Raw genomic sequence first — 16,784 nt, forward strand, 5'->3', positions numbered from 1 at the left:
GTGTTTACTGTGTGCCAGACACCATTCTAAGGCCTTTATGTATATTAACTCATTTAATCATCACAGATAGTACCTATGAAGTAGGTACTATCATTACCCCCACATTACAGATGAGGAAGCCAAGATAAAGAAAGATTAAGTAATTTGTCCAGCATCACACAGACAGTAAGTGGCAGACCTAGAATTTTAAACTTAGGCTCTCCAGCTTAAGAGACCTAAACCTCTTAATCTCTTTACTTATTGAACAATGTGTATGCATCTGGAGTGCTGAACTGATAGTCCAGTGGGTTATGGAGATCTTTATTTATTTCCCCAGCACCTAACATGATGCCTTGGATTAAAAGTGTCCATATGTAAGTGATCAAATAAGCAGATTCAAGTCTCACTCCAAAAAGCTTGGTGTTTCCACTAAAACTTTGAAACTCGTTAATTTTCTTGGTACAAAATAAGGTTTTGTGGGACTTCCCTCGCGGTCCATTGGTTAAGACTCCGCACGCCTAATGCAGGGGGCCCAGGTTCGATCCCTGGTCAGGGAACTAGAGCCTGCATGCTGCAACGACGATCCTGCATGCCTCAAATAAGACCTGGCACAGCCAAATAAATAAATATTCAATATAAGGTTTTGTTTGTAATTTGTTAAGATTCATAAAGGTAGTGCCTCACCTAATCTCTCAAGTTATATTTTATATTTACAATTATTATATACAGTTTGTAAAGTTGAATACTTTCATAATCTAGTTTTGCTGTTAGTCTATTTTGAAACTAATTTGAGGGGTTTTAAGAATTGGAAATTCACTATGTAACTATTATGGGTTTTTTTCACAGTAAAAATGAAATATGCAGAAAATGTTCCCCACAACATGACAGAAAAGGAGTTCTGGACACGTTTCTTTCAGTCCCATTATTTTCACAGGGACCGGCTGAATACTGGGTCAAAGGACCTCTTTGCAGAATGTGCCAAAATAGATGAAAAAGGTAACTGTTTATCCTTGACACACATTTATTTATTTATTTATTTTAAAAAGACATTTATTCAGCATCATGATCAGACTGTTACATTTAGCAATCAACAGCATGGGTGCAAAAAAAAAATCTATATTAAAACCCTTTGTTGGAATGCTTTACACTTTACACAGAACAGAAACTAAAATAACCTGTTATACAATTAGTCACAAATACAGTCCTCGAGTTTTTTTGCACATACACATGAGTATTGTCTAAAACATGTCTTCTTTGTAGCAGCTAGGCCCTGCCACCACTGTGCTTGGCGGAGTTCACAAATCTGTTGTAACCTGTAGCTTCCCTATCACTTCTCTGGCTCTCCTCTCCCGCTAAGCTTTGTTTCCTGGCAGTAATCAAAACCTTCTGCCACTGCCGTAGCTACTGCTGCTGCTGGAACCACCTTGGTTTCGGGGTTTGGCAAAGTATTGGCCTCCACCACCGTAGGGGCCAGAACTACTGCCTCCAAAGTTTCCTCCTTTCATGGGTCCAAAATTTGAAGATTGATTGTTGCAACTGCCAAAATCATTGTAGCTTCCACTGCCTCCAAAACTGCTTCCATCATTACCAAATCCATTACAGCCATCCCCACTGCCACCATATCCCCCACCACCGCGGCTGCCACCAAAGCCACCTCGACCACTGAAGTTTCCTCCACGACCAAAGTTGCCATTCCCACCAAAACCCCCTCCACGACCACCGCCAAAATTTCCAGAACCACTTCGACCTCTTTGGCTGGATGAAGCACCAGCCATCTCTCGCTTAGATAGGGCTTTCCTTACTTCACAGTTGTGGCCGTTCACTGTGTGATATTTCTGAATGCCACCAACAAAAATGTTTTTCACAGTTAAGTGGGTACCAGGTCTTTGAGAATCTTCTCTTGAGACGGCCCTCTTTGGTTCCACCACTCTTCCATCCACCTTGTGTGGCCTTGCATTCATGGCCGCATCCACCTCCTCCACAGTGGCATATGTGACAAACCCGAAGCCTCTGGAGCACCTGGTGTTTGGATCCCTCGTTACCACACAGTCTGTGAGCGCTCCCCGCTGCTCACAATGGCTCCTCAGACTCGCATTGGTTGTTTCAAAGCTCAAACCTCCAATGAAGAGCTTCCGCAGCTGTTCGGGCTCTTTGGGTGACTCTGACTTAGACATGACGGCAGTGGAGGGGGCGGGGAGACATCAACGATGCTTACTCGGCGGCATCCATGGGCAGAAACACACTCTAGCATTTAATTTGCTGCTCTCGTCATTAATGCTGTTAGTGATTTTTTTTATTTCTGAGAAAGGAAAACTTAATCACTTTTTGTTTCATTGATTTTCTAGGGTTAAAAACAATGGTTTCATTGGGAGTGAAAAACCCACTACTTGATTTGACAGCTTTGGAAGATAAACCATTAGATGAGGTAAGTAGTAGTAAAAGGATTTACGAGAGAAAACAGTCTTCCTAGTCTTCAACATTTGTATAATTTTAAAATTGCCTTGAGTATAGATATTCTAACTTGTTAGAAGGTAAAACAAACAAAATACTGTTATTTGGAGTGGTTTATCAAAAGTGCTTTTCAAGAGCACTGTTTATTATTAAGATTGCCTTGGAGAACTGAAATTTCCATATGAATTGGTAAAACATTTTTTAAAAGAATTTTCTAGCTCCCCCATCAACAGTTGCCTAGGTATTAATGAAGGTTTAACACGATGTTTTTTATGCTGTATCTAACATTAATCTAAATAAATGTGCCTAAATATTATTATACAGGGAAAAGTTAACATTGTTGGTTGCCCACTATTTGCCAGATCTTGAGCACAGTCATGACCCTTACCCTATATTAGCCCCAATATGTTTCAACAGCTAGACCATCAAGTATGAGCACCTACCTCAGCATCGTGACTCCAGACTGAGAAGTTTATCCAATCACGGAGAAATAGGTGATCCCTTCTGATCAAGGCTAATTCTATCCCTGCCTCTATCTTCTAGGCTAGGAAGGAACCTGCTTTCCTCAGGTATTCTCTTGACACTGTTACTTTTTAATTTTCTTGCCCTTCCTTTGGCTACTATTCTGTTGGCCATATAAACATGCTCATTCCTTCCTCCCCCCCCCCTTTTTCCTCTTGGTGTATGCATGCACCTGGTGAGAAAACCAATGTTAAAATTGTGTCCTATAGTCTAAATTATTAAATTAACAGAAAGTAATCCTTGATGTCCCAGTGAGTCATTTCCCTAATGAAATTCAGTTGTTTTCTTGAAAATTCTCAGCATTCAGTCACTTCCTTGGTGAATCTCAACACGTTACAAATGTGGCCTTCTTTAATCACCTGGAGAAAATGAAGCTTAAGATACAGCTTAAGGGACTTCCCTGGCGGTCCAGTGGTTGAGACTCCGCGCTTCCAATGCAGGGGGCATGGGTTCTATCCCTGGTCGGGGAACTAAGATTCCACATGCTGTGCAGCGTGGCCAAAAATAAAATAAAATTAAATTAAAATAAAAATATTTTTTTAAAAGATACAGCTTAATATGATGGAGGGGGAATTTAATTTTTTTTTAATAAAAATGGTGGTATGTTGTGCATACCTTTCTTCACTTTTCCTGTTATCACTATCAATCTGAGCTAAACATACCACACGGTTGTTAAGTACATAGACTTACCTGGCTTAAACTGTAGTTTATAAACATTTTTCTAAGTTTTCTTGTAAATGAGGTTAATAGTTCTGACCTTGGGGAGGGGTAGCAAAATTGGAGAGATGTTGTTTAAGGGTACAGACTTGCAACTAGTGTTCCCTTGTAAGGATATATAAAAATTTATATATCCAATCCTTTTAATTAAAATGTTGGTTGATTCAGTTGTTCCTTTAATGCCTCTTTTTCCCCTGTCATCCTCTAGTAGTTCTGTCCCAGGATACAGACTTGAGCCTCCTTGTAAATACATCTTTCCATTCCATTGCTTCAAATTCTAATTATGTAATGATGACTCCCAGTTAGTCCTGGTCTGTCTAACCCCAGAACTCCAAAATCATATATCCAACTCCCTACTTGATATCTTCACTTAGGTAGTTCACAGACACCCTTCAACATAACATGTCCAAAATAGAACCTTTGATTCCCATTCTCAAAAACCTATTTCTTCCTGGGTCATCCGTATGTCAGTTTAAAAAAAACAAAACCATTACCATGGACTCAGTTACTCAAGCCAAAACCTAGGAGTCTCCTTGATTCCTCCCCTTTCTTCACCTCCAACATTCAGTTGATCAACAAGCACTCAACAACACATCTCTGATCTGTCTATATCTCCTCTGTCTCCGTAGACATTTACACCCTCTTGCTTTTAGGGTACCGTTGCTTCATGGCTTGCATTAACCTCCTAATTGATCTTCTTATTTCAACGTTTATTCCCTATAGTTTATTCTTCCCTAGCAGTCAGAGTTACAAATCAGATCATAATGCCCCCCTTAAGTAAAACTCTTCAGTGGTTTCTCATTGAACTTAGAATAAAATCAAAACTCCTACCGTGCTCTTCTTGATTTGGCCTCTGCCTACTTCTCCCTCAGTTGGGGCTGTTTCCACTCGATTCGTGCTCCAAACATAATTGCCTTCTTTAAGGTCCGTATCAAGCTTTTTCTACCTCAGGGCCTTTGCACTTGCTGTTCGTTCTTCCTGCTCTTCTACCTAACTAGCTTCTACCCATCTTTTGGACATGTGTTCTAATGTTACTTCTTCAGTGAGACCTTCCCTAACCTCCCTATCTAAAGTATCTCCTCCCATTCCAGTCACTACACTGTGTCTTTATTTTCTCCATTTCTTTTCTTTATTTTCTTCATAGCATCTGTCACTTTCAAAAGTGGTCTTATTTTTACCTTGTTTTACTTGTCAGTTGTCAGTCTTCTTTCACTAGACTGTAAGTTCCATGAGGCTGACTGTTCTTATTACTGGCCTATCCCCATCACATAGGAGGTATTAGGCACTCAGTAATTACTTGATAAATGAATGAATGGCATATGAGTTTTTACGATCTTTCTCATACCTCTTTAACCTTATGTCCCACCAATCCCTGGCCCACCCTTCATTCCAGGTATACCAAACAACATACAAACCCATGGCACAATATGTATTACATTACTTCTATACCTTTGTTTAGTTTCCTCTTCCTGAAATGTCTCCGTTTTTGCCTTGCAAGCACCTATTCATCTTATGGTGCTCCGTGAAGCTTTTTTGAACCTACCCTACCCTCCCTATACCCCACCCCGGTGGGAGTGACCACTTCTTCTTTCGTAGCCCCTGTGAGTTTTAACTAAGTGTACTGACTTACAGCCCAACGTCCCACTAACTAGTATTTTAATCTAGATCCAAAATTGCTCTTTAGGAAAAAAATGCAGCACTTAACAGTTAAGGTATTTTTGTGATACTAAAAGCAGTTAGTAGTATTTCTTCATTTTTTGCGTGTATAATGTCACTTATTTTTAAATGTTTACCTGTAAGTATTTGATAATGCTTAGAATTAATAAAGTCCTGTCATCCAGAAAGTTTTTATGGCTCAACATGTCTCTCATAATAGATAAGAAAAACAGAAGTTTATTTTAATTTTTAATCTACTAAATTGTTTCTCACAGGGCTATGGCATTTCCTCTGTGCCATCTACTTCTAATTCTAAATCCATAAGAGAGAATAGTAATGCTGCCATCATCAAGAGATTTAACCATCACAGTGCCATGGTCCTGGCAGCAGGTCTCAGGAAACAGTTAAGTACACATGCTAAGATGCAGTAACTGGGTTTCCCATGATAGCCAGATGGAGTTTTGTTGTTGTTCTGCCTGTGGTTTTCAACATTAATTTTTTTTCCTTTGTTTTCAGAGAAGCACAAAATGAGCAAAATGGCGAGCCCAGCAGCGTTGATGGAAATTCTGGAGATGTAGATTGCTTTCAGCCAGCAGTAAAAAGGGTATGGGTAAAAAGTCTGGGACATTTACGGCTCACATTTCTCCAGATAACTTATGTAACTGACTGCGAGTACCTTATGTTGACCCTTGATCAGTTCAGATGACTCAGTTCCTTCTGGCCAAGATGTTAAGCATTTGGGTTAAATTGTAGAACATTTTAAAGAGTACTTCCTCAGTTTTGGCCTGCCAGCCTGCTTTCCGTGGACTCAAGTCTGTTAACTGTTTTTATTGTTTTGTTTTATTTTTTTATTTTTATTTTTTTCCTTCACCTGTAGACACATACACATATTAACATACAGTTTTATTTTCTGGGAAAGAGTATCAACAAAGACTATGACAGAAAGAAAAAACTAAAGGTTAGTGTATGTGATTTTAAAAGATAAGATTGGCCCTCATGTTAAAGCCTGGCATTTCAGAACTGGAAATGTCTTTCATTAAATACTGAAAAGAGGTTGTGGGGGAATATGAACAGTTACCTACTTGTATGTTTCTTCTCTCCCTGCAACTTTGCCAAGCTTCGCTATCCCTCAGTTTTTTTAAGTTCCTCCCTCCCTCGTTATAAAAATAAGTTATGATAAAGCTTCCTTAGAGGGCAGTCAGGCAATATGTATTAAATTTTTGAAGGTTTATACCCTTAATTCCACTTCTGGATAGTATTCCACTTTGGACATTTATTTTTAAAAAAAATAAAGATGTGTGCAAAGATTCAGATACAGATACTCATGGCAGTATTATAATTGAGAAAATAGCAACCATCCTAATATCCGTGATACATCCATACAGTGGAGATTGATGCATGCAGCAATTGATGGCTTTTTAAAAGGATTAATGATATGTTGAATTAAAAAGAGTTCACATATACCATACGATAGTTCAGTTCATTAAAATTAAATTCAAGAAAGCATTTTTGAGTTGCCTTACATGCCATATTAGGTGGTGGGAAACAAGACAGAATAAGATTGGGTTCTTGTCCTCAAAGAATTTAGTGTCTACAGGTAAAACAAAATCAAAAGAATAATTATAAAACAATTTAAAGTATAGTAATTGTGTGATTTACAATAGGAACCAAAGAGTGAGCAAGTAGATGAAGTTCACAGAACAGACTAAAACGATATAATTAAGTTTATGATTTTTAAAAGGGGATTATGGGCGAGTCTTTATTTTATATATTTCAGTTACTTAATATGTTTCTACAGGGATATACACCTTTAAAATTAACAAAATAAGATATTTCTTTTCTGAACTAAGCAAAGTGAATCTAAAATGTAAGTTAGAGATGCTAAGGAAGAAATCTAGGAAGTGATGCTTTTCTTTGCAATATTGCACTAAGTACTCGTGATTCTTGGTAGTGAAAGAATTGTCAAAAATCATTGTTAATTTTCACAATATTCAGTGATAAACTGACTCTATAGATATTTTTTCAAGTCAATAGTCTGCTGTGTGTTCTGCAAGGATTTATAGAATGAGAGATCCAGAAGTATTATATTCATGGAGCTTTCAGTTAAGTATGAAAGTTAGGTGAATAACTAGGCCTTGGCAGAGGCTTAGGATTTGGATTTATATAAGAGGTTAGGTTGGGACATGACTTGGGTAAGGTAACAGCAGGGGTAGAAATGAGCTTGACATATGGGAAAGGTAATGAAGACATCAGTATGCTTTGAAGTTGGCTCAAGGGTGTAGAGCTGAGAAAATAATAAAAGCTTAGGCTGAGTCTAGGTAAGGTGGGACTGATGGATGTGTTACTCTGAATAGCATGCTGAGGTCAGATCTGTTCCTATACTACAAGAGGACTATTCAGACTCTTAAAATAGGGGCAGTTTAAATACTGTTTTCAGATTGATCTTTTTTGAGGTATATTTAATATCGTAAACGTTTTGATCCTAGTCTGGGAAGCTACAGATGAGAGCTAACCAGATGAATTCCATAGCTCTGTAGGGATGAAATATTGTAAAATTGTTTTCCCAAATGTTTACATAGATTGTCACCATGTGTCTTATAATTAATGTGTTTTTATTATAAGGTTATAGAAATATAGCATTTTGTTACTAGTCCAGGAGAAAACACAGTAGTAAAACCAAAATAAAGAATCCAGAAGTAAACCCAAATATTTATTACATGGAGGGATTAAATACATATATGATAAACATGACATTTCAGAATAAGTGGGGAAAGACATTATTCTACACATGGTGTTAGGGGGACTGATTAATAATTTAATATTTTAAAAAACCCTCAGATTCCCTACCTTACTACTTATTTCAAAATAATTCTAAGTGGATCAAAGATTTAAGCAAAAAATTAACCCACAGAAAGAATAAGCATAAAGGGAATAATTAAAATTGAAAAACACCAAATTGGAAGAGAAGTATTTGCAACACATGTAAAAAAATTATTTTTTTATATTTATTTGGGGAGAAAAATAGTAAAATACACATTTTCATCTACCAAATTTTCAAATACTAAAGGTTCAGTAATGCTTAGTTTGGTCAGAGTGTAGGAAAACAGGTACTCTGTGTAAGTGGATGGTGAAAAAAAATGGGTTCAGCCATTTGTAGAGCAGTCATGTCTAGGAAGTGAGACTCATTTTGGGAAGACTTCATATTTTATCCTCTGTACAGTTTTGCTTTTTCAGTCATGTTCATTACTTTTGTAAGAGAACTTTACAATAAAAAATGTTGTGTTGATAATTATAGGCGAAGTTACAAGAGTCCATTGAATATGAAGACTTGGGAAAAAATAATTCCATAAAAACAATTGCACTAAACCTCAAGAAGTCAGATAGGTAAGTTTGGTGACTAATATTAAATTAACTTGAGACAGAATAGTTTTATATTACAAGTCATTACAGAATATATTCTGCAAGTATAGAACTCAAGTTTTAATTAGTTTGTTACCATAAAATACAGTATCTTATTTCCTTAAAAATTTACTTTTTGCATCTCAGGAAAGGATCCTAAATGATGGAAGCCAAGAAAATAAATTTTGGCAATCTGTGCTGTTTTCTTCCTATTGCCCTTACAGGAATTCAATTGTATTATTGAAATATCTTTAACTCTTTACTTTGGGGAGAATGTTGTCTTGAGACTGCTAAAATATTTGAAAGCAAATGTTGAGCACCTTTATTCTGTGTGATTAGTAATTTCTTCTTTGCTAATCTTCAGGTACTATCATGGTCCAACTCCAATCCAGTCACTACAGTATGCAACAAGTCAGGACATTATTAATTCTTTTCAAAGTATTAGACAAGAAATGGAAGCTTATACACCCAAATTAACTCAGGTAGGTGACTTGTACTGTTTGAAAAACAGAATTCCCATTCTGTTTTCTGAGTTTATGAGCACATTCACATTGAACTGTAAAACTAATACTTTAATGGGGTTTAAAGACATATTTCTGCTTAATAAATTGAAAAAGAGGTAGAGAAAAGAGGTATTTGGCATACCTGAAGGTAAGATGATGATGAAAAGTAAGATAATGAGTTTTGTGATTGCTGATTTTTTCTTCCATATACACAGTTTTATTGGAAAAATCTCCCAGATTTCCCCAAATTTCTGGACATCACTCTCTAGATACTATACTTGTGCAAGATCTGGCCCTTGGGCCAAAGTAGGTCCACCTAACTTTTTTAAGCTGTGGTCAGTCTTCAATATTTAGATTCTTCCGCACAGCCCTAAAAAAGTGATTTCATCATCTGAGACACATGAAGAGGTCATCTGCCCTCGGATGTGTATACCTGAGTGTAACCAGTGACTAGTCGGCAAGCTCAGCAGTCACTGAAACTTCTGGTTACAATGCATTATAACATTTCTAACAAAAGGAAATAGGAATGAAGTGAACATTCATGTCCCCTTGACTCATAGTTGTCCTATAATGTGCTCTTTACACCAAGTTAAATATTTTTTTCATACACACATAAGTTTCTACTTGTAAAAACTCCACTGAGACACACTAAACCTGCGCTTGAGCTATTCAGCAAATGATTTGTTCCTCTCCATGGCTAGCCCTTGGTACTTGTTAGGCACTCAATGAAGAGATAGATCAGTTATGTCCCTAAATGTTGATATGGATACAGTGGGGAATGTGGGGTTTTTTCCCCTTTTGGCTAGGTGTATTCACTTCTTGAAAAGTGACAAATGGTATATTTCTGCTTTGCTGGATTTTCTTATGTCAGCTGCCATTAAGGATTTAACATTTGTTTTATTGTCATTTTTTTCTTTCCTTAAACTCAGTTTTACCTTAGCACTCTTAACCTTCAGTGCTAAGAGTTCATAAGTTAAGTTGGTACTTAAGTAAGGGCTTGGCTAAGACAGAGAAAGACAAATATTACATGATATCACTTCTATGTAGAATCTAAAAAATAGTACAGGGACTTCCCTGGTGGCATAGTGGTTAAGAATCCACCTGCCAGTGCAGGGGACACGTGTTCGAGCCCTGGTCCAGGAAGATCCCACATGCCGTGGAGCAACTAAGCCCATGCACCACAACTCATAAGCCTGCGTGCCACAACTACTAAAGCCCATGCACCTAGAGCCCATGCTCCACAACAAGAGAAACCACTGCAATGGGAAGCACATGCACAGCAATGAAGAGTAGCCCCCACTCACGGCAACTAGAGAAAGCCCACATGCAGCAACGAAGACCCAACACAGCCATAAATAAATAAATAGATAGATAGATAAATAACTCACTCCCAATCTTTAAAAAAAAAAAAATAGTACTAGTGAACTTATTTACAAAACAGAAACAGACTCACAGACATAGAAAACAAACTTATGGTTACCAAAGGAGAAGGAGGGGTGGTGGGCAGGGATAAATTGGGAGTATGGGATTAACAGATGCACACTACCATATAGAAAATAGATAAACAATAAGAGTTTACTGCACAGGGAGCTATATTCAGTATCTTGTGATAAACTATAATGGAAAAGAATGAAAAAAAGAATATAGATATATACATGTACATGTGTAACTGAATCACTGCTGTACACCTGAAACTAGCACAATATTGTAAATCAACTATACTTTAAAAAAGGCAGGGGGGCTTGACTAGACAAAAGTTGTGTATTTTGAAGTACCTGTGGACTTGCCTGGTATTCCTGGAAGATTGGTAGGTATTCTGTTTCTACACATATTGTGTTTCTAGCCTCATGGAAAGTGGTTCATTCTGGTTGCTATAACTTATGTATTTATACAGGAATGAAGACTTAATGGACATTTTGCTATAGAACTGAAATGTTAAGTAAAAAAGATGGCCAGAAAAGAGAGAAACCACTTTTTTGTCTTAATTTCTTTCAGGTTCTCTCAAGCAGTGCTGCCAGTAGTACCATCACAGCACTGTCACCTGGAGGAGCACTGATGCAGGGAGGGACACAGCAAGCCATAAACCGTATGTGCTGGACCTCATGTTGCTGTCCCTTTACCTAAATAACCTCAGAAGAGCAATTTGAGAAGAGTGCTAAGTTTTATTGGTTTCTCTTTGGGACATTTCTGGAATTTTTGTTTTGTTTTTATGCATCCAGATCCTAAAGCATATTTAGACAAGAGTTGATGTTTCAGTATTGTTTTAATATTACAAACAGTGGCACGTTGCTGTGTCACACTAGTAATGTGTGATATTGCTCGTCACACATTTTTTTTCCTCTCCTACCTCTTAAAGCAAAACCTGAAAATTCCTCCAAAACCCCAAGGAAATTTAAATTCTGTGGTCTTTCAGCCACAAAATCAGTAACTTGTCTCAGAATAGCACATCCTGGTTTAGTATTGGTAGAGTGCGCATTCAGATTTATTCTCTGAGTTGTCATTCTTTCAGAGACCACACACAGGGGAAAATAGCTTTTATCCTATGGACCACTTTTTCTTTTGCAGAGATGGTGCCAAATGATATTCAGTCTGAATTGAAACACCTGTATGTGGCTGTTGGGGAACTTCTACGGCACTTCTGGTCCTGCTTTCCCGTTAATACGCCATTCCTAGAAGAAAAGGTCAGAACCGATTCCAAACACAGCCAGCTGTTGTAGTAGTGTAACTTAGTGAAGTGTTATCTTGAAGTTGGAAAATCGTATTGGATGTTTACTATGTGCCAAACACTACTTTGCATATATTGTTTCATTTAAGCCTCACAGCATCCTGATGGAGTAGGTATTGACACCCATTTTGTATGCAAAGAAACTTGAGATCCAGACCAGTTCCATAACTTATAATCGTGCATCTTAAAAGTTAACTGAATCACTTTGCTATGCACCAGAAACTAACACAACATTGTAAATCAACTATAATTCAATTTAAAAAAAAGGTAGTAATAGCTTTACTATATAGATTGCTCTTACAAACAATCTTTAAGAGAAAGATAAATACCCCATTTAAAATAATAGGCAAAACATTTTTAACAGGCGATTCACTAAAGAATGCAAGTGACCCAATAAACCTAGGAAATTTTCATACTCAGTATTCAAATAAATTATCTTTAAAGCTACATAAAAAGCGCATTTTTCATCTATAATTTGTAAAAGGATAAAAAACTTAGAATGATCAGTGATGGCCAAGTTGCTAAGAAGAGAGTCCTTTCCTCCACTACAAGTACTACCTTTTTAAAACACGCTTTGACCCAGAAATTCAACATTTAGAAACTTAACCTAAGGAAATAATTAAGAATGAATGTATGCAAATATTGAGCCATAGAGATGTTTCTCTACCACTGTCTGTGTAGAAATGGTCTAAATATCTACCAGAAAGGGATTGGTTAAAGATACATCCATTTTAAATGACGACTTAGTATTTAATGACTTAAAGATGTTCCGGTTAAACCAAGTGGAATTTTAAAACAGTGTATACTGTATATTTTCTACATATGCATTTATACGCATGCACAAAAAACATCAGGAAGGATATGAATTATAAACCAAAAGAATCTGAATATATTCAATATTGCTTCTCTGCCTGGTGGAGCCAGTTAATCTTAAAAAAAAAAAAAGAAGAAGAAAGAAAAAGAAACCTTATGTGTGTTTTTCTCTTGATCCCTGTAGGTTCTTTGAGAGTCTGTAATTCATTATTTCTCTCATCTTTTTTTAGGTAGTGAAAATGAAAAGTAATTTGGAACGATTCCAAGTTACAAAACTCTGCCCATTCCAAGAAAAAATTCGGAGACAGTATTTAAGCACAAATGTAAGGCAACAATTTAATTTTGGCCTAATATTTTTCTCTGTGTAGTAAAATGATGAAATTTACTTTGTTTTCCTGTAAATGAGTATATATGTTGTTTTTTTTCTGTTGCTGGGAATACTGGGGGTTTTTTTAAGGCTGCTTTTTTTTTTTTTTTTTAAGAGCATTTATTTATTTTATTTTTGGCAGCATCAGGTCTTAGTTGCAGCACGTGGGATCTTCGTTGAGGCATGCGGGATCTTTCGTTGCGGCGCCGCGGGCTCTTCCTTGCGGTGCGCGGGATTCTCTCTAGTTGTGGTGCGTGGGCTCTGTAGTTGTGGCACACGGGCTTAGTTCCCCGGTGGCATGTGGGATCTTAGTTCCCTGACCATGGATCAAACCTGTGTCCCCTGCATTGTAAGGCGGATTCTTTACCACTGGACCACGAGGGAAGTCCCAGGAATAGTTTTTTAATTGTAAAATGTATCATACATTCAGAAGTGTATAAAATACATTTGCTCTTTTAAATAGTAAAACAAGTATCTGTGTACCCACCAATCATGGTAAAAATAGAACCAGTACCCTGAGTGTCCCTGTCCCACTCTCTCAAGGCCATGACTAACCAGGATTTGTAATAATCACCTACATGCCTTTCTTTATAGATTTACAACCTATATGTATGTTCCTAAGGGTATTTATTTTGAAAACCTGAGTAGCAAGTACAAATGTAGCAATGCAGAGAAAGGTAGAATTGCCATTCTATGAAAGTAAGCTGAACAGTTCCTGGATTATGGTCTGCCTTCAGCTTCCCTGGTTGACAGCAGGGCATGGCAAGTGGGTAAGAAGTGTCACCTTATGCCCAGGATTTTTAGCGTTGTTTTTAATGGAAGGCTAGAACAACCACACAAGATTGTTTCTCTATGTGTTAATGCAGGTCTTCGCAGAGGTGACAGGGAAAAAAGTAGTATGTACAAACTTAGAGTTCAGTGTTTCAGTGAGTAGGATAATCAAAACAAGTTTTACAGTTGAAAGTTGAAAAATCTTCATCAGTAATATTTTTAGTAAATTTTTATTCCCTAAACATTCTAAGTGGTTTTTCTTAAAATATAACAACGTTATTTATAATCAGAAAAGAAGCTCGAAGTGTCTTCCCACAGCAGAGCAAGGGTGACAAGTAGATTTCAGTTTATGTGCCTTCTCAATTGACTGTCACTACCTGGAGCACTGTAGTCAACAGGATTCTGAGGCCATGTGCGGCCTTACAGGAGGCTGTGGCGTTCATCTCTTCTAACTGGTTCTGTGGAGCCACTGCAGCCTATGGAGCAGTGTAGTTCCCGGACAGAAGTAAATAACATAACACTCCCCCTTGTGCGCGCGCGCGCACACACACACACACACACACACACACACACAGTGATAACAGGTGTGGTAAATAAGAGTTTATTTTGTTTTTAACTATCTCAGATTGAATCTAAGTTATTGGCATGCTACAAGGATTTAGAACTTCCTGGTCTCTGTCCCCATACTGCCAAAATTGACTTGCAGACTTTTCATAAGACTTTTACTTCCAACCATGTAAATTACACTCTCCACTTCCGAGGAAACAGATAATCCAAAGACACTCTGCCTTAGGAGTCTTTATCAGCTTAGATCAGTGTGGTCCTGTTGACTTCTAGTTATGTCTGTGACGAGGGTAAAATTGTTTTCTGCTCAAGATACGTAGTCCTGACCTAAGGCATGACATAATACTTGTGTGAAGCTTTGAGACCATTTAGATTTTTCTGTAATCTGCTGAGTTACATTGAAATCCTGAAGTGTTAGACCTGGAAAAGACCCTAGAGAACATAGAAAAGTGCTTCACAAGGTTGCCTGTGCAGCAGAATTAAGTGGAGGAGCTTTTGAAAATCAAAAGATTCCTGGGTCTCATCCCAGACCTGTTGCCTCAGAATCTTCAGGGGAGTGGGGCATTTTTCAAATTTTCTCTAAGTTAGTGTTGATGCTACCCTCTTGATCTTAGTCAAGAGGCTTATGTTTATATCTAGAAATCACCAGTTTAGTTCACCTTTCTCATTTGACAAAAGAAACTAAAGCCTAGAACCCAGGATTTCATGTTGTCCTATGGCTGATTAATGACAGGGCAGACATACAGTGCAGGCAAAGCAGGTGAATTTCCAGCCTCTACTATACCCCACCTTCCCTCTTACCTTTCTATACAAAATGTGTCTGATAACACCTTCACAGAGGGCTTGCATGTTACCTCATTGGAGAAACAGAAAAGAGCTTGGGAACAGCACTGAAGTATGTGCCAGATCTGGATCAGAAGCAGTAACTTCCCCAGCCTTTACCATTGTTGCCTAAGTGTCTTGCTATGTTTTTCAGTTGGTAAGTCACATAGAGGAGATGCTCCAGACAGCTTACAACAAGCTCCACACGTGGCAGTCACGGCGTCTGATGAAGAAAACGTGAAGTGTCCGTGGCTCTCACAGGTTCTGTGAGACTGAGAGAACTGTGACCTGCAGTGACTCTGGAAACCTGGCCTGTCAGACATGCAGGTGATCACACAGAAGTGACAAGAAACATCTGTACCATGCCGACTCGGAGCTGATGCTATTGTACTTGCACATTGAGAACTGAAAAGAAGGGAACTAGGATTAAACTAAAAGCTAGGGAGGTAAATTAAGGCAGAACCAAAATGAGCTAAGTTGCAAATATATATATATATATATATTTTAAAAAGACACTGTTTACAGCAGTTACTCAGGAACTGCTTTTGATTCACATTAAGCTGCTTTCAGGAATCTAAAAAAAAAAAAACTTTTTAAAAGGGTGCATTGATAAAATCTGAGGATTTTTGGTTTTGTTTTGTTATTGTGTAAATTTTTTTTCCTAAGTTTATGGCACAGGGTACACCTTAAGTATTTCTCCTCCATCTTCCACTTGGATCCTCAAGTTTTGCTGAATTCTAGTTGTACCTTACATCAGCAAGCTAAAGAGAGTACTTTAAAATAAAGCAGAGGGAGACTGTTGCTCAGCCATCCAGAAACAGTTGTAGTCAGAAGACATCATTGGTCCTGTGTTTCCTACGGAAATAAGAAACAATAAATATTGCACTGAATGTTTGTGGTTTGGAGTCCCTAAAAGATAAAGAGGGGACATATTTGCAGAAAGTCGTGTGGGGTTTTTATGCAGAATTTTGTCAGAGGACAATGCGCTGCATGTTTTTCTTTGAGTGCAAATGTACATTGCTAAGATTTTTTTTAAGATGGCATGTGCTTTGAAAAGAAATTGCATTTTTAAGAGTTTAAAAATCTTATGAGTGAGAGATATAAGAAATCTTACTTATTTTCACCTCTTTAGAAAAAATAAAAGATGTTTCTCATATCTCTTTTTCTCCAGTATCTGACTGTTACGGTCCTTGGCGAATTGATAATCATTGCATAGTGACTGCAAAGCCTAAATGCAAAAAAAAAAAAAAAAAAAAAAAAATTTGTTTTTGGAATCTGTGCCATATCTTGTTCCTGATAGTATCAACTCACCGTTTATCTAAGACATTAGATGTCTTATATTAAAAATTACAGAAAAAAGTAAAACTTTTTATAGATACTCTTTTAACTGTAACACATCTTGTGGATTCTCCTTATGTGTGGTACTTACTTGGGTGGGCTGCTCGAGGGCTACTCGTTTTTTTAAGCCATTATACAAGCTTGTTATCTCTCATAA

The 16,784-nt window shown here is 37.5% G+C and overlaps 2 protein-coding genes across 2 annotated transcripts in view; one reads left to right on the forward strand and one right to left on the reverse strand.

The window, feature by feature from the left end:
- Positions 1-16,445, forward strand: part of GTF2H1 (general transcription factor IIH subunit 1) — a 31,560-nt gene extending 15,115 nt beyond the window's left edge. The window contains exons 6-15 of the mRNA XM_082659439.1: positions 826-975; positions 2,325-2,404; positions 5,601-5,728; positions 5,842-5,929; positions 8,621-8,709; positions 9,089-9,206; positions 11,223-11,313; positions 11,793-11,908; positions 12,996-13,088; positions 15,444-16,445. Coding sequence (XP_082515565.1) covers positions 826-975; positions 2,325-2,404; positions 5,601-5,728; positions 5,842-5,929; positions 8,621-8,709; positions 9,089-9,206; positions 11,223-11,313; positions 11,793-11,908; positions 12,996-13,088; positions 15,444-15,530 — 1,040 coding nt within the window. The 3' untranslated portion in view covers positions 15,531-16,445. The remainder of the gene's footprint in view (positions 1-825; positions 976-2,324; positions 2,405-5,600; positions 5,729-5,841; positions 5,930-8,620; positions 8,710-9,088; positions 9,207-11,222; positions 11,314-11,792; positions 11,909-12,995; positions 13,089-15,443) is intronic.
- LOC309826491 (heterogeneous nuclear ribonucleoprotein A1-like) lies at positions 1,356-2,153 on the reverse strand (the record flags this gene model as incomplete). Its single annotated transcript, XM_082660685.1, has 1 exon — positions 1,356-2,153. The coding sequence occupies one exon, from the start codon at positions 2,151-2,153 to the stop codon at positions 1,356-1,358; it is 798 nt and encodes a 265-aa protein (XP_082516811.1).
- Positions 16,446-16,784: the final 339 nt, after the last annotated feature.

Source organism: Grampus griseus, assembly GCF_964374135.1.
Source record: "Grampus griseus genome assembly, chromosome: 8".
NCBI classification, from domain to species: domain Eukaryota; kingdom Metazoa; phylum Chordata; class Mammalia; order Artiodactyla; family Delphinidae; genus Grampus; species Grampus griseus.